Source organism: Podarcis melisellensis (assembly GCF_964234715.1).
Source record: "Podarcis melisellensis genome assembly, chromosome: 7".
Taxonomy (NCBI): domain Eukaryota; kingdom Metazoa; phylum Chordata; class Lepidosauria; order Squamata; family Lacertidae; genus Podarcis; species Podarcis melisellensis.
In genome coordinates, this window is record NC_138539.1 from 24,032,742 (window position 1) to 24,053,530 (window position 20,789).

At 42.9% G+C, this 20,789-nt stretch overlaps 1 protein-coding gene across 1 annotated transcript in view; it reads right to left on the bottom strand.

The window, feature by feature from the left end:
* Positions 1–7,456: 7,456 nt before the first annotated feature.
* Positions 7,457–20,789, bottom strand: part of LAPTM4B (lysosomal protein transmembrane 4 beta) — a 53,584-nt gene continuing 40,251 nt past the window's right edge. The window contains exons 6-7 of the mRNA XM_081919883.1: positions 15,085–15,180; positions 7,457–10,955 (exon numbers count right to left, since the gene is read on the bottom strand). Coding sequence (XP_081776009.1) covers positions 10,881–10,955; positions 15,085–15,180 — 171 coding nt within the window. The 3' untranslated portion in view covers positions 7,457–10,880. The remainder of the gene's footprint in view (positions 10,956–15,084; positions 15,181–20,789) is intronic.

Consider the following 20,789-nt stretch of genomic DNA (forward strand, 5'->3'; position numbering starts at 1 on the left):
GGCAGCCAAGGAGGACGGAAGGGGGAAGCCGGCGGTGCAGTCGCCTCCCCGTCCCATCCCGGAGAGGGCGCTGAGCGGGGAAGGGGAGGAGACGGCGGGAGAGTCCAGCCCGGCCGCGCTGGATGCTCCCGCTCTGGCGACCGGTGGTCCGGAAAGCGGAGGTCGTAGTCTCCCCTCTCTTTCTGTGGCGCCGGATTACCCCTTTGGACTCCTCCTCAGAGACTCATAATTTTCTCGATTATGCAACTGAAAAGGAGCAGGACCTTTGAAATCAGTAGTTTTGGTTGTGAACAGAAAGAAGTAAACATTGCTGTGCTGGCCCATTAAAAAAAGCCAAAATCCACATATTATAAGGCAATATTATTATTTTTATATTTGTATAGCATCTTTCTGGCCAAAGAAGCCCAATGTGGCGCACAACATCTTGAACATGCAACCGTTTATATACAGTAATTGAAGCAGTGTTACAAAACTCAACACAATGGCATAGGATAACGGGCTCAACCAGGGCAGTCCTAGATCCCAGAGTACTGTAAATATATATCTGAAATGCCTGGGAAAACAGAAATGTACTGAAGTGACAACTAAAAATGGGAAGTGTGGAGGACAACTGCACTTCCCGGCGTGTGTGTGTGTGCCATAATTGAGGGGCCACCACCGAGAAGGCCCCATCTTGAGTTGCCTGTTGATGGGATGAAGAGCTGGGCATCCCCTTCTCACCTTGGAATACACATTGGAAGGCATGTAGGGCTTTGTACACCAGTACCAACACCTTGAATTGGGCTTGGTCCCTTTATTAGGCAAATCAAAATATCGCCAAATAGCATGCAAGCTTTTCAGTTCACCTGATATCTTCATCAGCCCTAAGTCTTAGGACCTTTTCCCAAGAGACACTGAACGTTGTTTCCACAAATCAGTGTTTGCTTTTCGTGCGTCGTTAATTCAGATGACAAATCTAAAATGGCTTGGATGATAAGTTGCTGCTCTGTTTACCTAAGGAGGGGCACCATTTCCATAAATGCCCCCTAGTAGTCCCCTTCACCAAACCCCACATCATTTCCAAGGGTCCTCAACCCTCAGGAGCATACCATCAGGGAGTGAAAAGTTGGTTTCCACAAATAATGGATCATTGGGTTTGGGGATATTCAGACAATCTGCATGTGTGAAAGATCTCTCACTAAATGGTTTAGGGCAGTGTTTCCCAACCTTGTGCCTCCAGCTGTTTTTGAACTACAATTCCCATCATCCCTGACCACTGGTCTTGCTAGCTAGGGATGATGGGAGTTGTAGGCCAAAAACATCTGGAGGCACAAGGTTGGGAAACACTGGTTTAGGGAGCACTCATATGCACATGAAACTGGCATAAAGCTGAAGTTAAGCCAGAGTAAATTACACCAGATCCAAATCCTGTTCAGCAGCACTGCTGCTCCGCCTAAGCTTGGCAAAGTGATAATAAGTGTTTAAAATGATGTTCTATGCTGTACTTCCAGGTGAAGTAACCAAGCTGAATGGGTTTATGATCCAGTGTGGTCCCGCCACTGCCCCATCCCTAAATCAGTGGCGTAGCATGGGTTGTCAGCACCCGGAGTAAGGCAAGTAATTTGCGCCCCCTAACCCGTGGATTTTAGCAGAGGGCAGAGAGCTGCAAGTGCAAGCGCGCGCCCCCCAGATGTTGCACCCGGTGCGGCCGGCCCCTCCTGCACCCGCCACGCTATGCCACTGCCCTAAATGTCCCTTTTTGGAGACTTTACACCAGTCTCAGCTCAGCCAGCTTCAACTGAGCCCTAGATGAAAGAAGTTACCCTGGGGTATCTTGGGCTGAGATGAGGTTGGAGATTTAACACCAGGCTGCTCCTAGATATTGTTGGGATTTCATTCCTTCGTTGCAGGATGTGTGATTGTTTTCATCACATGTCTGTGTTGACATTCCATACTGTTGGAGTCATGAGAACAGAAGTTCAGTTCCACTGTTCCGTTATGTTGTCCTATTGCTTTTGGTCTGATATCTCTCAGAGAAGAAGAAGGAGAGAGGAGCCATGTTCCTTTGTTCTGTAACACTTGTATATAATAAAGTAGCTTAGATTCCACACCTCAAATGCCTAGCTTCTGCTTGGACTCTGCTATTGTATTGTGTGCATATATCTTCGGATATATGTTGCAGAAGAGCATCGGGAAAGAAGAGTGATGAATCATCCTGAGGGTCGCTTGTGGGGGAGAAACCATCTGCCTAGTTTTTATCTTAAGTGACAGAAAAAGCCAACTTGGTTTATATGTAAGGTAATTATATATATACATATATATGTATATATATATTTCTGCTTTTCATTTTATTTGAAACTGAATTCTCCCAAAATACAACATGTTCCATTCCAACCAATAAAAGTCAATGCAATAAATGGTATCACCTTTCCTATTACTTTTTCTCTTACATTGTATGGCCAGCTGCAATTGTAATCAAAGCTTAAACTTATTTTGAGTAAGGTGGACATAATGACTTAATAATTTGGTTGGAAGCAGTAAGATGGCTGGCATATAAATATTTAGATTATTATCATTACTATTGCTAGCTTACAACCACTACAAATGCAGTCTAGAAATGAGAAAATGAGAATAATATTGTAGTAGGAATAAGTTGGTATAACATTGATTCTGTAAAGTAAAATATATAAAAACGTTTATATCAATCATATCTCAGCACCAAGAAGAAATTGATTCTCATAGTTCTAAGCAAACACCTGAATCTTTGGTCTTTTTCTTATTGAATAATTTTTTAAAAATAAAATAAAATAGCAATCTTAAATTAAACAGAAGAATAATCACTGGGCCATCCAAATATTGCTCAGACATAGCATAGCGTGGGCAATCTGAATTTGACATGGTTCCATTTCACCAAAACAAATGCAACTCTTCAAAGAAAAACAATGTAGAATCTCCAGGATTCTAGACATTCGAGTTATTGAAATAATTAACTCTCTTGGCATCCTACCCCAATTGATGTAATCTCTTCAGCTTGGTTCTCCAGTAAATATCATAAAGATGTCACTCCCTTTGCCAATCTGATTCCAATCATAAACTGCTTGCTGTCTCTCAGGACGAATAAAGAGGCAGATGGAGAACACCTTACCAATATCAATTGTTTAGTTTTTTCGAACTGGCTGCAATAAATCTCACATCAAGGGGGCAGGATCAGAATGTCAGTAGCACAAGTACTGAAGAAAACACATTTGTGGCTCTCTTATTTCTTCTTTCTGTTTGTAAGGGCACTGCTTTTTATGCCAGGGTGGTGCACACATTGGGAAGTGAAGAAAGAAAACATTTTTTGCTGCAGCTGCAGACAGTAGGAAAGTCCCCTTTGCAGCAACCTTTGAGAGCCTATATTTCTGATGCTCAGGAGCAGTTAAGAAAAAAAAGGAGGATGGGGAAGAAAAAGCCAGGAAATACACCATAGAGTCATAGATTTGTAGAGTTGGAAGGGACCACAAAGGTCATTTAGTTCAACCCCCCTGCAATGCAGGAATCTTTTGCCCAACATGGGTCTCAAACCCACAACCCTAAGATTAAGAGTCTCATGCTCTACCAACTGAGCTATCGCTCATGAACCAGATTGCCCAGCATTAATAGAAGGTGAAAGACAAGGGACTAGTTGCCTGAATTCAGGTTGTGAGGTATGCAGAAAAGTGGGAGCACCAACCAAACTGAAACCTAAGAAGCTGCCTTCTGAGTTTAACTTTGTTTATCTAGCTCAGTCTACACTGACTGGCAGTGCCTTTCCATTATTTCAGACAGTTTTTCCAGCTCTGTTTGTAGATTGTTATATATTCAGTGGTCTAAGTTTGCCTGAGCTTGAGTCTGGACTAAGGATTCTGAGCTTCTGTGTTCTGATTTGATACATGTTGTCCAGTCACAGAACATTTCAAGATTTGGGCCTCTGCCATTGGCCCTTGAACTCTGAGTCGTGATTCGCTGTTTGGTAGTGTAGACAGCCAATCACGTTGGGAGTGGGAGTGGCTCAGGCTTTCAGAAATGTATATAAGGAGTTGCTTTGCCTCTGTTTCCCAGTTATGTAGTTCAATAAAGGTTCTTGCTGTTATCACTGTGTCTTGCCTCATGGGAACCCACCTACACTTCATAGATGCTGGGGACTGACCCCAAGACATGCAAAAGCAGATGAGTGACCATTGGGATATGGCTCTCGGAAAGTCTCAAATTCCCCCACTCCTTGTTAGTGGCATGTAAAGAAAGCCCTGTTTGGCCTCCAAATACTGACTCCAGGATTTTGGAGGCCCTTAGCCGTGGCACTCTTAGTGAGTTCCTTGAACCTGAAAGATTCAGAACAAAAATGTTATTAATCTGCATGTGATCCTTTTGGATACTCTGCAAGGTAGGAATGATAGAATGGAAGATGGCTGGCCCTCTGCTGAACCTGAGGTCCTGGCAAACGCTCAACCTTAAGAATATAAGACGAACCTGCTGGATCAGGCTAAATAACACCTTTTCCAGTAGCTACATCTACTCCCTCATGTGAATATCAGGGCCATTGGCTTAAACTTCTGCCTTCAATGGCCATATAGGAATTATATGAAAGTGTTATTTTTGTTAAAATGCTACTGTAATGCATACACAAATTCATATACATAGAACCCGTTGCATTCAATTGCGCCTTAATAACTTATACAAAACAAACAGCTGTTTCAGGTAAGTGTCAAGATAAAATGTGTGTTTATAGTGTTTGTTTGTACTTCCAAGTAGCTTTATATTTTTTGGCTGAGCAACGGTGCTGTCATCCCAGTGATCCAGGATCTTATCCATATGACAGTACATGGATGCAAAAGGTCACAGATCTGGCGTCTCCAAATCCAGCTGAATTAATAAAACGAAAAGCTGGCTGGTTTTGCAGAAGCATTTTGGTTGAAATCCAAGGATGTCCAGACAGATCTATTAGAGCCAAAATGTCCTTTGAATGGTGTCAGACGCTATTTTACAGCTTTTAAGATTATGAGTTAAGATGCTGTTAGTGTTTTAATTTTGATTGCTCCTAGCTGAGAAACTCACTTTAAAAACGAGGCAGGAGATTGAATTTACTAGAAGCAATTGTGCAGTCTATTTGCATGAACTAGGAACATACAAACCAGTCACTGGACACTTCATTCAGGGCAAGGCATTGTTAGAACACAATTCCCAACTCTTTCCTGACACCTGTTGCTAAACTGGTTACTTTGCTAGAACCATCTCAGAGGTCGCAGCCAAGATGCCCATCTTGCTAAATCTTGGTAACACACGACCAATTAACAGCCTCATCAAATATGAAATTCTGAGCAACTGATATTTTGATCGGCACCAGATCTTTCCACTTGTCATGCTACTATTTCAACAGTTTTTGGATCCTTTCTCAAAGTAGCTGGACCTTTTCCTAGAAAGTTCATGCAAGAAAGATTATATTTTTGTCAAAGTAGAGCCACTGTCTGTGCATTTGGGTCCAGCAGGGGTCTTCCCAAAGCACGATGTTCCTACTTACGGCATGAGCATAACTCCTCTCACGCAATGGTGCTTTCTTCACCGTCACTCTACTCCTGAAGAAACACTCCTAGGGGCCAGGGGACCTTTTGAAAGAGCATGGATGTGGCTTGGACAACTGAAAGGAGGCAAATTGGTGGAAACTGGAGGAACACAGTATACAAACCCATAAAATGCACTTTTGAATCCATGTCTATAGCTACCTAGGCTGATTACGCACCATATATTCAAAGCACATTCTCCTCCACCCCCACGAGAAGCCTGGGAACTGTAGTTTAAAGGTGCTGGGAAGTGTAGTTCTGTAAGGTGCCCAGGATTCTTGATGTGTACGTGCATGTATGCAGCTTGGCTTTTGTAGCTTTACACTTCCATAATAATTTTAAGGTATTAATGTTATTTATTTTCAATATCTATCTACCATCCAAGAAGCGAAGTTGTCTAGGCAGTTTGCAAGTTAACAAAAATTGAAACCTAATACGAGAAACATAAAATATAAAACCAGCTTTATTCTGTACCAGGGTGTAAGAAAGTCTTGCTGATTAATTGGGCCGCCATAAAACATTTTCTGCTGGTGTCAAGCAATAGCATTCATATTGCCTGCATTTCCTATGAAACAATAGGAGGAGCAGATTTGCCATTCAAGTCAGAAGTGCAATAGAGCAAAATTGTTTTAAAACACCCATCAAATGTGAGCCGGTGTATAGGGCTACTTTTACAGGCATGGTTCTTGGCTGCTTTGTACATCTGCACACCTAACACTCAGCTATGTATTTGTTTTAAGGTTTCTATGTTAAATCTGCCCATGTGGTGTCGTGAACAGTGTGGCAATCTTAAATTGAGATGTGGAATTAAAACTGTGCCGAACCATGCAGACATTGGTCAACATTTAGCTTCTGTCCCCTCAGGCCAATGTATCACACATATATATTGGACAGTGACTCCACGTATTTCGCCTTCACCTTCTCAAAGGAAGTGTGATCCAGTGAGATAATACAAGAGCTCCACAACTGCTGATATTCTGATAAAAAACACACCCACCCAAGTGAAGCAGTGCTGAAATGAAATGCTTGGGGGGAAAAGCAGTGCCAAAAACAACCTGCACTGAAGTAGGTATGGACACTTGTATAACACAAGAGTGGAAAAGTACAGTGCAATTCTGGGTCATATAAGCAACAGAAGAATCAAGGGTTACGATAAAGCAGATGGGAAATGTCTGTTCACTTTGGAATGCTTAAATCTGAGTGCAAAGTAAAACATTTGCTATGTGGGATAGAGGATTATGGGTTTTGTGTTTTGTTTTGTATTCTCATTTTCTATTTTTATGTTGTGAAGCACTTTGTGATCTTCAGAGGAAGGGCAATATACAAATGTAATAAATAGCCACAAACCGCACACAGCACAGCAGGTTAATTATAGGAGTGAAGAATTTGCATGCCTTACCTTTGTTGGTGCTTTTAAAAACAAACAGCAGCAACAGCAGCAGCAAGGTCTTAGCTTTTATTGCTGTGTGTAGCAAAGAATATGTAGAAATCTGCGCATCAGAACTTTGAGGTCAGTAGGCTGATCCATGGCGAGTGTCCTTTTTAACTCCTACAACAATGCAGACTATTGTGTCCTGCAAATTAATCTGTCACAATCCCCGAACTTGTGTTAAGAAACTCATATCATCAGCCAAGGCTCTTCTCTCTCTTCACTGTTAGAGCAAGGCAGGTGATGATAAAAGACAACTTGGAAGTACCCTCAACTCTAACTTCCATGCTGATGTATGAGCTGAGTTGGTTTTCGTCTTCTCTTTTGCAACAGATGGGAAGCGCCCAGAGTACAAAACAGCAGACGAGGCTACGATATGCATGCAAATAATAAATATGAAATTAGAATCAGGGTTTTTTTGGGGGGGGAGGGATCTCTTGTTAGTTGTACAAAGAAAGGGCATACACAGACATGAGGAAACATCCCTTTTTATTAGAGACTGATTTGTTTACACAGAAGATTTGAATGAGAAATATGCACAAGCACTTATTTTCATATGTTCCTTAATATTCCCAAAAAAATTAAATAGTTCAACCAAACAAATGCCTAGTATGGTATCTGGTCCAGGTAAGCCAAAGCTAAATAAAATCCTACAATTTAACCTGTCTACAAAGATTCCATGTTGCCTTGCAAAGCAAACAAAAACTCCATGCCTACCTACTTAAATCAGTGAGGAGGGTTACATATCAATGCACTGATAAGTTTATAAACTAAATTGGAACATATTATTGCCCAGTTGGTAGGTGAGCATAAAGTCATCAATGGTTTGCACAGGGTGTTTAGGCACTCACAGTGGTGCCCTGGCCACAGGATTTCCTTTCAGCCATCTAGGGCGGAAGAGAGATGTCATGTAACTTTCAGTGCCTTTACTTTATTCTCCATTTGATCACTGCCAATTTGCAGGGCCTTTCAGAGGCTGTGACGGGCCCCATTGCACCATGTGATGTCATGTGTTCACTGTGTCGTGCTGTGTGATGTCATGTGTGTGACGTACATGACGTCACACACATGAGCCAGGCACCCCCAATGTGGGTTGGAACACCTGTTCAGCAACAAGCTATGTAGAATCTAGCACACACACACACACACACACCCTAGAAAAGAATGCTAAAGAACTGTTCTTCTACTACCTGCTAGTAAAACATACTGTTGCTGACCTTACTGAACTTCCTGGCCTATTTCCTTCTACAACCACTGGGTTCGATGACACAATCTGCTGTTGAGCTGACTGCACTCCGCACACAACCCAACAGTGCAGTGGTTCCGGTTGAACTACACATGACACTAGTGATGCTTGCTCAACACGACTGCTTTCTTTTTGGACAAAAAGCAGCTGAAGACCCTGACCTGGAATGTGTTCCTCAATAGGAACCCAGTGTAGGCTTCCTGTTGGAAACTGCTCCCCACCCAGGTCACACACATCCATTATTTGCTTTCCAAAGGTGCTGTTTGGAATAAGCACTACAGAACGTTGGAGGGCAAAAAGTCACCAGTAGAGAAACAATTTTCAGCAAAAAAAGTGGCACAGTTCTGGACTGGGCTGGGAACATGCTAAGTTGCACTCTTTGAGGCTTCTCTTAAAGGTAAGATTGGCCAGGATAAGCATGCTTGTTTAAAAAATGTAGCTAGCATTATTTTGTAGTTTGGTTCCCAGTGACTTAGGATACAAGCCAGGAAGTCCATGATGTGAGCTTTGACTCTGCTATGAAGAAACAAGCTAGCCATTAGGCAAGCCACTCTTAGCCTCAGCCCCACATCTGCAGCATGAAGGTAATAATACTGATCTGCCTTACAGGGCTGTTGTAAGGTTAGAAGATAATGAGTGCACAGTGCTTTGAACCTAAAGCACTTGTAGAAATGCTAATAATTCACAGTAATACTAAACAGGGCACTAACAAATGAATCTCACTAGAATGTTTATAAATGCAAACAAGAGGACCAAATATTCTCACACTTAAGCAGATAGCTAGATATACATATATTTGATGGGCACAGAGTGTTGTCCCCAAAGATACAACTGGGAGAAATAATTTATCCCAACTGGTGTCTTCCTTAGCATATGGTCCCCAAAGTGCTATATTTACAAGCGGACTCCCATGGGAAAAAGATTCACATTTTGGATACTCAAAGAGGTATTAATTGTTTACCAGACCCAACGACTCCAAAGAACGTATGGCATGACCTTAAATCAAACTGCACACAACCCACACAAAGTTTAGCATCTCAAAATCACCACTGCTTTCAATGGGAGGTTTATGCACTTGCTTGTCTTCCACTGAAATGAAAGAAATTTCAACATGGTTTCTGCCCATTGTTTGCAATTGTCGGATGGGAATACATCAAAAGGCAAAATAAATTATCAGAACTATCATAAGAAGAGAAGGAATGACTTGGCCAAAGGCTGAAACACAGAATTTCCATAATAAATCTAATCTGGATGAGAGACTATGCCCCCTTTTTTTTCACTTGCACATTGATTTGCCATAGATGTGACTGGGTTCACCATCTTGATACAATGCACGATGTGGTGCCCTGCAACTCTATCATGTTTCCAGCTCCGCTTCCTATGATTAATCTTAGGGTCACAGATTAAAGCAGTAGGAAATGTATTTGCCAATCCATGTCAAGTGTCAGAAACGTGTGTTTTTCATCTCTCGCTTTTACACATACATACAGACCCCTATTTTAATGTGTATCTATAGATTTAGAGAGAGCTACTCCTTACAAGCATCCTGAGTGAACAGGCCTAGAGTGGGTAGGGAACTGATGTTAACATTAGACTTCCCACTACAGAAAATAGTTGCAGCATCAACAGGGATGCGGGCAGTATTTGCAATGTCTTCAAAAAGCCACATCTGTGCAACTTCAAGGTCCCCAGACCACTTAGGGATCCATATTTGGAGTTGACTTGAAAAAAGGGAGCTTTGGTCTGGAGAACCATATTAAGACCGCTGGCAAGAGAAAGGGCAAAAAAAAGAGGGGGGCAGTGGCCTCACTTAGAGCTGAACTGGCCATTTCTAGGGCAGGGGGCTAGTAGGTCAAAGTGCTTGCAGGAGCCAAAATTTCTGTAGCAAAAAGTTCAATCTAATCTTGATGTCCAGAGCTCCTCCAATACACATATTTGCCCTCTTCATTTCTGAGCGATTAGCCAGTCAGAAAGCACCTTTGTGCTCAGAGCACAATTCAAAGTGATCTTTTTCTTTTTACTAATAGCTGAGCTAGACCTTTATAAAAAGAATTGTGTTCTCAACCACAGTTCTGCTGTAGAACGATGAAATTTTGTTTCTTCAAACCTCAGGGTAGCTATCCACTTTGTTAAATTTTGAGCTTTGAAGACACAAGCTTTTGCTACCACAGCTGAGAAATGTGTTAAAAAAGGTCCCAAATATTCCTGATGAAATAAATATAAGCTCAACTGTTCAGGGTACTTTCTGTTTTGTTTTATGATTGTGGATTAAAGGACAATGTCACAGCCTGAGGCATGATCCAGAAATTAAGAAGACAAGAGAAACAAAACTCCACACTACATTTTACACCCCTAGAAATTTTCTGGATTTGCAGGAGAAGATGTGAAAAAAACCCCCAAAACAAACCTACATTGCAACAATTATCACTTTAGCTAATCAAAATGGTTCTCAAGCCAGTTCAATGCTGCTTTAGGCAAATAGGTTTTTCTTTTGAATAATCTACAGCAAAATAGCAATAAAGACAACCTGGGAGATAATACACCTGTCCTGAAAAATGAAAGAATCTATTGCTCAGGTGTCGTGAAAAGTAAAGCTATTTGTTCTTTAGGTACATTTCACGCACACACACTCGCTCGCAGACACGGCTCCTCATGCAGACACATAAGGTGGTGGGGGTTCTTTGGCAGCGCCATTTGCAGGATCATCATAGGGTGGCAGCAACACCTGGGGAGAAGCAAAAAGGAAAGGATCATTTTGAAAATGTAAAAATCCACAAAGACTCATGAGAATCCATTACCAAATTTTCTGCCTCTCAGACTCAGTAGGTTTCCAAGCAAAATTCAAAGTGCTGGTGCTGATCTTTAAAGCCCTCAACGGCCTCAGTCCTGTATACCTGAAGGAGCATCTCCACCCCCACCATTCAGCCCGGACACTGAGATCCAGTGCCAAGGGCCTTCTGGCAGTTCCTTCGCTGCAAGAAGTGAGCTTACAGGAAACCAGGCAGAGGGCCTTCTCGGTAGTGGCGCCCTCCCTGTGGAACGCCCTCCCATCAGATGTCAAAGAAATAAACAAGTATCTAACGTTTAGAAGACATCTGAGGGCAGCCCTCTTTAGGGAAGTTTTTAATGTTTGAAGTTCTTATATGACCTACATCATGGGGTTGTTGTGAGTTTGAAATGCGGAGGAGGAGTATACCACCTTGAGCTCCGCGGAAGAAAAAAGGTGGCATATAAAAGTAATATAAATACATTTATATCCCATTTTTGTTCCTTCAAGGGGCTGAGGGACTGGTACATGGTACTGCCCCAGTTTTTCATCCTAGCAATTCCTATAATTTGGCTGAACAGTGAACCGGGTAACCAATCTTACACTACTCACACCAGGTTGTCAACGTCAGGCAGTTTCTAACCCTCCCACTCAGCAGTCCTGTAAAACATATCCAACTACGTTCAGTAGGTTGCTCCAAGCTTTCTGAGGGCTGCAGGGGGCAGGGAAATGGAAATATTGGTTGTGCAAGCTGCCATCTGTTGTTGGCTAGAACCCAGGCAGTACACAAATGGTCTGGAAATGGCACCCAGTATGGACCAGAGTCTGCTGCTGAATCCTCGCTCTTCATAGCTAGGGAGGCGAGGAGGCAAGGAAAAGAGCAAGATAATGAAAACAGAAGTATAAGGAAGAGGCGTCAGAGGCCAAGTGCAGTTGTAGATTTGAGCTGATGCACTGTAAACATTTCTGACATGAAACCAAAAGCTGATCTACAGCATCAGGCTGGAACATCCCCAAGTGTTAAGTGTTTTTCCTTCTGCCACACCTTCGTTCAAGGTGGCTGATGGAGTAATTCCAGAATCAGTACTACTAAGACTGGACTTGTGCTCAACACCTCTAAAGATTAGCAACTCCAAACTTTAAATTCCACAAGGAGAGAGCAGCACACACGCAACATGTTGCAGACATATTGAGTTTAAAAAAACTGCACTTTAAAAAAAATAAAAAAATCAGACATTTGCTTCTCAGTCGTCTTGTTGTTTTGTCTCAGGAGACATTCCTTCCACACCAGCACAGCTGTGAAGAGCTAGCAGCAGCAGCAAACCTTTGTTTCCTTCAGCCAAGCATTGTAATGGAGCAAATAGTCAAGAGCTTAGGAGAAACATGAGAGGCCAGGTCATTAAACTGACCACCTGCTTCACTTTAGATTCCCTCCCCCCCACGCCCTATTGTGGTGAGGTATCTGCGGCTACACAAACATATGAAAAGACCACCCAGGGACACCAACAGATTAGTGCAGATTGATGGGGCTGCTGCATCATGCATAGGGAGCTATGAGGCTCTGCCTGTGCAGTCAAATTAAATGCAGGTGGAATGGCGGGGGGGGGACAAGTATGGAAAAAGACAAGCATGCCCCTTCCATTTGTCATTTTTATGATTTGACATATTAGTGAGTTATTAGAAAACAGCCTCTTAGTAGCTTACAAAAAAAATTAAAACCCCAAAAGGCAAAACACTAAAAATACAATTCAATGAAACCATTCCATTAACCACGAACCCATTTTAAAGTGCTGGTTTTGACCTATAAAGCCTTGTGTGGCTCAGGACCCCAATGAGATGTGAATCAATCTAGATCCTGCATTCAGTATCCAAAGCCCGTCTTCATGTGCCCCCTACAAGGGAGGTATGGTGAATGGCGACATGAGAACCAGCCTTTTCAGTGGTGGTGCCTTGCTTAAGGAATGCTCTCCTCAGGGAGGTATGGCTGGCAACATCACTATCTACTTTTAGGCACCAGGCAAACAGTTCTTTCTTTCTTTACCTAGGGCTCTGGCCCTTACTCTGGAGCAGCGGTTCTCAATCTGTGGGTCCCCAGATGTTGTTGGACTACAACTCCCATCATCCCTGAGCTCTGGCTTTGCTAGGTAGGGGTGATGGGAGTTGTAGTTCAACAACACCTGGGGACCCACAGGCTGAGAAAGGCTGCTTTGGAGGGTTTTAGATATCTGTGGCCTCTTTCAGTGGGTAGAATGCGTTAGACCTGTCGTTTAGATGTACAAATGTGTTTTTAGGTTTTTATTCTATTTCGGTTTGTTACCAGCTTCAAACTTTGTACTATTTTGTACATAATACTTTGGGTTAAGTCTTGCAAATAAAAGTGATTAATAAGTGCGAATAAAATCATCCCAGTAGAAAAATAACAAAAACTTCAGAAGCAAGAGCAGGGTCCCATGCCAAGTTCTGCCCACAGAACTGCCTGTGATTAGCAATGGCAGGCACTAGCCCCCACAGCAGACCCGTGAACATGCCACTATTCTGAGAAGGACTCCATACCTTGTATTCTTCATTCTGCCACTTGGGGAGAACCATGTCTTGAATTAACATTGTTGTTCTTAGAATACTATACAAGCACACTGCTCTGGTTTTTACAAATCAGAACATGGTTTGGAGATTCTGTCTGAAGCACACAGGCCATGTGCCGCTTGTTTAAGCTTTCCTTAATGCATTATCATCTGTCAAGAAGTAGACTCCAGAGTGCCTCCCTCTTCGCCTGGGCACGAAGCAACCTAAATGTTTATCTATGAGCATTTCCATTAGAAACCACCCTGGAGTGATTACAGATGGGAGCTGGACCGCCCTGAGATAATTTATAACCTCAAATTCGCTGCGCTGCCAAAACATTCTTAAGCGCACATTTGTACATTTTCCATGTGCATGGGTATATGGCTGCCCAATTACAGAAGTCTTCTATTATTTTTAGGAAAATAAAAGGGCTCCCTCTTTAGGCAAGCAGCATACGTTTAGCAGATACAGTTGCATAAAATATATACTGTGCTGCAGCAAGATCATCTGGGACTCATTAAGATAATATATCCAAGAAAATGGCTGGTAGCTCCTCATCTGCAGCAGAGATTGTGAGGGAAAACCTTAGATTCTTCCAACACATTGGTGTGGACCATCAGAGGTCCTAGTCATAACAAAGCAGCTCTATTACTGAAATGACATTAAAATGTTCCGGAATAGGATGCATCAATGTTTGGGGTAGGGACTTGTCACTGTGACACATTCTCTTCCCCCAGGGCTTCCTAGATTCCAAGGACCACAGAATGTTTAAGGAGGGAAGAGGACTTGGAGCAGGCAGAGAGTCAAGAACTCTTTGAAAGTTGTCTTGTTTTCCACAAAACAACATGGATAGCACAGACACAGGTCTGTGCCTGGTGGTTGTAAAAGACTGCAAACTGAACATCTCTTGGGTGTACTATGGTTTTACTAGGTGGAGTTATGCATCAGTTTTGTGCCTGCGCACTTGGTTCTCATGCTGCCCCCTCCCTTTTTATCACGCTGCAATTCAACACCTCCAGGGTTAATTTAACCATTGTTTCCTATTGTGATTGAACCTGCTGAACCCTCACATGCCCCAGCAAATGGTGTTCCAAAGCAAGCATATTGCCTCTGAGCCATGAGAGGAGGTTCCATTTAACCACAGCTGATAAATTAATCTAATCTCTTTTGCAAAAAGACTGATTTGGCTGACAGCCCTTCATTACTCAGCTGCAATTTGCACGAGAGGGAACCACGCTTGCCTATCCTGTTTGTGTGAATCAGCTCTGGAAAGCAGCAGTTTACAATGTGGCTAAGAAAGACATTGCTTTCTCCACAGCAATGCACTGATGGGGCATTTGGTCCGGAGGATATTACAGTACCTGTACTAGGTGCTAACATCATCCAGAGTGCATCAGAAATGGGGGATCCCCCAAAGTAACTGGAAACAGAAGTCAACAACAACAGGCTAGACAAGAAAGTGGTTTCATGGCTACATTCCACACCCAAAGGCCGTCAGAGCCCCATTTAATTTTGACTTCCTTACCGCTGTGTCATTAGTAGTAATGTAGACCAGGACATCCGAGTTGTTTCTGTTGTTAATGTATCGATAGCAGTTCCATACGCAGCTGATCAGGTAAGCCTACATGAGGAAGAAGAGGCAGAGAAAGAAGATGTGTTGAATTTGTAAAAGATTTTCTTTACCACACATTCTTCATTGCAACATGCTAGGTGATGATTAAGAAGTTGATTTTGTTTTATTTTATTGTAGTCTGTCCAAACGTTTCCAAGCACAATTCAAAGTGTTGGTGCTGACCTTTAAAGCCCTAAATGGCCTCGGCCCAGTATACCTGAAGCAGTGTCTCCTTCTGGAAGTTCCTTCACAGCGAGAAGCAAAGTTACAGAGAACCAGGCAGAGGGCCTTCTCGGTAGTGGCACCCGCCCTGTGGAATGCCCTCCCACCAGATGTCAAAGAAAAAACAACTATCTGACGTTTAGAAGAAATCTGAAGGCAGCCCTGTTTAGGGAAGTTTTTAATGATTGATGTTTTAATGTATTTTTAATCTTTTGTTGGGAGCCACCCAGAGTGACTGGAGAAACCCAGCCAGATGGGCAGGATATGAACAACAACAACAACAACAACAACAACACTAACTGGTTGTAGCAAAAAACCAAAACAGGTGAGCATTTTGATACAATAAGCTGAGTCACCTATGGAGAGTCCGAATTGACTGCAGGCTGGAAGAGTCCTCGAGTTTCTATTAGCAGATTATTATTTTTTACCCCTTGGTAGCCCATGGATGTCATGGAGCATGACTCTTTTGATGTGCTCCTTCCCTAGGGGTACAATGCACTGGTGTTCAAATCATTGACAGGCATGTTTGGCAAATGCATTGTGGAGGCAAGGCTTCCTCAACAGGAGAAAAATGCTGTAGTAAGTCCTTTTTTGAAGATGTCAACAGAGAGGCTTCTAAAAATTTATGTGGATTTATTCCACCTGTATAGACTTATTTGCACGGCTGCTTAAAATGCTTTAAAAGACTTAACAGATGTTGGTATGGATGTGATATCTGGAGTGAAGTACAATGCCTCAGAGGGATTTGTTATGTTGTGGGTGAACATATCAGACGACACAGTGATTCTTCAAACAGCTCTTGTTTATTCAGAGGCCAGAACGGAACTGACTGAAGGGCTCAGTCAGCCTGCTTATTTAGAGCTCCAGTACAATGTTACTGTAGCAACTTTCTAAAACTATCCAATCACTGAACGTCACTTTCGATCCTTCATTTGCATAACTATCTACAGTATCCCCCTGCTGGCCCAGGGTGAGAACTTTAGTACATAACAGGATTTTTGGCCTCTGAGAGATGAAGGGGAATCTCTATGAAGCAGTGCAACTCAAAGCAGGGACTCCTGAAATACTTTGCTGCACCTCAGCTATCCTGATGTCAAAAAATGCTGCAGATAAGGATCTCATTAAAGCAAAAGTCATGTCTCTAAACATACTAGGAGTGGGTAATGGGGGAAGGAAACCAAGCACAAGACTGGGGAGAGCTCCATTATAACAGGGCGGCTTGTCATCTATATGGAAGGTTTTACCTGGAAAGCAAATCCCTTTTAGCTATTCCTCTCCAAACAAGGTGCCCAGCACAAAATCCTCTGGGCTTCTTTTACCTACAATTTGGCAGGCTTCATCCGCCCTAGAAAATTTGCCTGCAAATTTTACCCACTTCCATGAAAAGAAAAAGTTATAGATGTGGTTTGCAGTAAATGAGGTTGGGGGTTCAACATGAAGCAGGCTTGAACGGAGTCCGACTGAGGCAATCTGTTTTCTGAAGCACCCAATCAGAGTCCAAACCAATCTTGCACAACCCTAGATTTTGGCTCTAATCCTATACACACTTGCTTCCATGGAAGTCCCATTGAACTAAGTGAGCCTTACCGTATTTTTCGCTCTATAACACGCACCTGACCATAACACGCACATCGTTTTTAGAGGAGGAAAACAAGGGAAAAAACATTCTGAATGAAACAGTGGATGTATCATTTTTGTGCTTCATGCTGTGGCCACAGACATGTGATCTGATGGTGAATTTGGGGTGACCCAATGCAAAAATCCTGAGAATCCCTGTGGATCCATGCTTTGTAACCTCGTTTTTGCACCATTGCAGCCCCAGGCAACAGTGGGTGTGTGATTTTTGGGGGGCAGTCTGTAGCCATGGACATGCTATGTGCTCTGATGGTGAATTTGGGCTGGCCCAATGCAAAGATCCTGAGGATCCATGTAGATCCATGCTTTTTAACCACATTTTTGCACCATTGCAGCCCCAGGCAACAGTGGGTGCGTGATTTTTGGGGGGCAGGCTGTAGCCATGGACATGCTATGTGATCTGATGGTGAATTTGGGGTGACCCAATGCAAAGATCCTGAGGATTCATGTGGATCCATGCTTTTTAACCACATTTTAAGTGGGGAGGGAAGGAAAAACAGTGAACGAACAAGGAGCACGAGAGGGGTGTGCAGAGAAGCAACTGGCTAAGAATGCAGGAGAGGGGTATAACGGGAGGGAGGAAAGGAAGGCAAAAGTTTTCCCTCACCTACCCACCCAAGCCAGCCAGCTCGCACGCGCTCTCTCCCTCTCCCTCCTGCATGTTTTCAGCAGCACTCTGCTTTCCCCTCTGCTTGCCTGGAGGGGAGGGGCTTTCCCTGCTCTTTGTTCCGTTTGAGCAAACACAGCAAGGAAACAGAGGGGGGTGGGCAGTAAGACCCTGAGGCAGAATGCAGGAAAGCAGCCGCTTCCTCTTTTCAGGTTTCCCTTCTCCGTGAAGCGCAATTTGATTTTTGCCTGATTTTTCGGCTCCAGGGACCACACATTCGCTCTATAACACGCACAGACATTTCCCCTTCCTTTTTAGGAGAAAAAATCTGCGTGTTATAGAGGGAAAAATATGTACTTTTGAGTAGACAAAGACACACATAGGATTGCTGTGTTTAAGCCAAGCTCTCAAAGGCAAAGGCTAAAGATGGATGGATCTTTATTTCCTGTCTTCCATCAACTTTTGACAACTACCAGTTTGCATACAGGGCAAATAGATCCACGGAAGACGCTATCACCACCACTCTCCATGCTGCTCTGTCCCATCTGGAGCAGCCGGGGAGTTATGTGAGGCTGCTGTTTGTGGATTTTAGCTCTGCTTTTAACACTATCCTCCCCCATAGACTGGTGTCCAAGCTAGAGGCGATTGGACTCTCCAACTCCACCTGTCTCTGGGTTTTGGATTTTTTGTCAGAACGTTCTCAGAGGGTTAGAGTAGGGTCACATATGTCCAAAGCCCTTAGCCTTAACACCGGCTCACCACAGGGTTGTGTGTTGAGTCCCCTGCTCTATACTCTCTATACGTATGACTGTACAGCCATCTATTCCAGCAACAAAATCATCAAGTTTGCTGATGACACTACGGTGGTGGGGCTCATTTCAGGAGGGGATGAGTCCGCCTATCGGGACGAGGTGGAGCGGCTCTGTGTTTGGTGTGGAGAGAACAATCTGGCTCTTAATACGGCTAAGACCAAGGAATTGGTGGTGGATTACAGGGGAAAAAAGGCGGACATTCAGCCCTTGTATATCAACGGGGAACGGGTGGAGAGGGTGGCGGAATTCAGGTTTTTGGGAGTGACTATCGATCAGGGCATGACTTGGAGCGCAAATACCACTGCTCTGGTGAAGAAGGCCCAGCAGAGAATTTATTTCCTCAGACTTTTGAAGAAGAACAATCTGAGTGAGAGACTGCTGGTGTCCTTCTACCGAGGCTCCATAGAGAGCATTCTCACATACTGTATTTGTGCTTGGTTCTCCAGTTGTACAGCTAGGGAGAGGAAGGTGCTCCAGAAGGTCATAACCACAGCCCAAAGGATTATTGGTCATCCTCTCCCATCTTTGGAAGAACTGTACGGTTCCCGTTGTCTTAGGAAAGCAAACAACATCCTGCAGGATTCATCTCACCCGGGATACAGTCTGTTTGCACTACTGCCTTCTGGCAGGAGATATAGAAACATCAAGTCAAGGACAAATAGACTGAAAAATAGTTTCTATCCAAGAGCTGTGGCCTTTTTGAATGCTGTAACTCGATAGTGTGACCTGGGAGTTTGATGGGTGTGGGTGTGGGTGTGGCTGGAATGTGGTTTGTTTGGTTGTTGTTGTTTTGCTTTTGTTGTTTTTTAAGGGATGGCATCCAATTTCGTTGCAATTGTGCAATGTTGCACTTGTGTAATGACAATAAAGAATCTATCTATCTATCTATCTATCTATCTATCTATCTATCTATCTATCTTACATATGTTACAAAATCAGAAAATGCAGAGTTCAGAGAGTCCAGATCCATATCCCTTTACCTTTTCCCCAAGGAAGTCCAGATGTAGGCCATAATAAAAAATATGCAGGAATGCTAAGCTTAAGTTGCTCCCGAGCCAATGTATTAGAACAAAATTACAACTGTTATATTAAAATCACAGCAACCTAGGCTTCTCACTGTTCTGCAAACATTTTTAAACCTTTGCTGCTGGAGTCACTATTGTTCCACCTACGAGTGCTTGCAGCTAAGCCCCCAAAGCATATTGTTACTTTGTAGTAGTTCTGTATAAACCAAGCAAACAAAGTTTTCCTAACCAAGGAGGTCACCAGCTCGCCCACAACCAGGCAAATGGAAGCCAGAGACACCACCTACACGTGCTTGGGAAGATGAGCAGCTAAAACCAGTATGCTAGCCAAAAGTCTTGGACACACACAGGCATATGCCGAGCCCTTGCAATGGAAACTCATTTTGCCCCAGCAAATTTCCTGCTGATTTGTCCTGAAAAGCCTTTTATTCTATTGAAAAACCATTAGGCTGAGTCACTGACCTATTTTGCAGTGCATACCTTTCCTATCCAAGGAGTGAATTTTCACTTGCAGTTATACAGATCTATGGTAAGAACACACTTAGAATCCTGTGTACAGTTCTGGTTAACTCACTTAAAAAAAGGATACTGTATAGCTGAAAAAGTTCAGAGAAGGGCAACCAGAATGATCGATGAGATGGAGAAAAGCGTCAAACGCCCCCATATGGATCGTTTAGAACGTTGTGGGGTTATGTTCTTATGAAAGCACTATAGAAAAGCATTATTAAAGGCTGAATATCAGCCTTCTAAAGTACAAAGTGTTCTACAATCTAGATCACTCAGCCTCCTTAGAACACTGTGAAATATAAAAGCAGCCAATTATTTTTGCACGCCACGAATTAAAGCTGAGAGTCAGCAATTTGCCTGAGGGTCACAAAGTGAGTTTATTCATGGATGAGCAGGGATAAAAACCACAGAGGTTGATGCCAAATGTTTGCCACTCATGCTCAGAACGACAGATGTTGCTTAAGGGAAGGAAGCCTTAGAAGAACTCAATTGCAATTAATTGCTATGTATGCTTATTCCACATGTAGCAATGCATACATGCATGCAGCAATTATGTACTTTATATTTTCATTCATTTTATTTTAATATTTAATACTCTGCACTTCAATCCCTAAGACGGTACTTAGAGCAACTTGCAAAGTTAAAAGCCATGAACAATAAAATCAGTAGAAAGAAACAAACAGCCACAGACCAAACAGCATGAAATATAATAAAATACTACTACTACTAACTTATTATTTATACCCCGCCCATCTGGCTGGGTTTCCCCAGCCACTCTGGGTGGCTTCCAACAGGATATTAAAAACACAG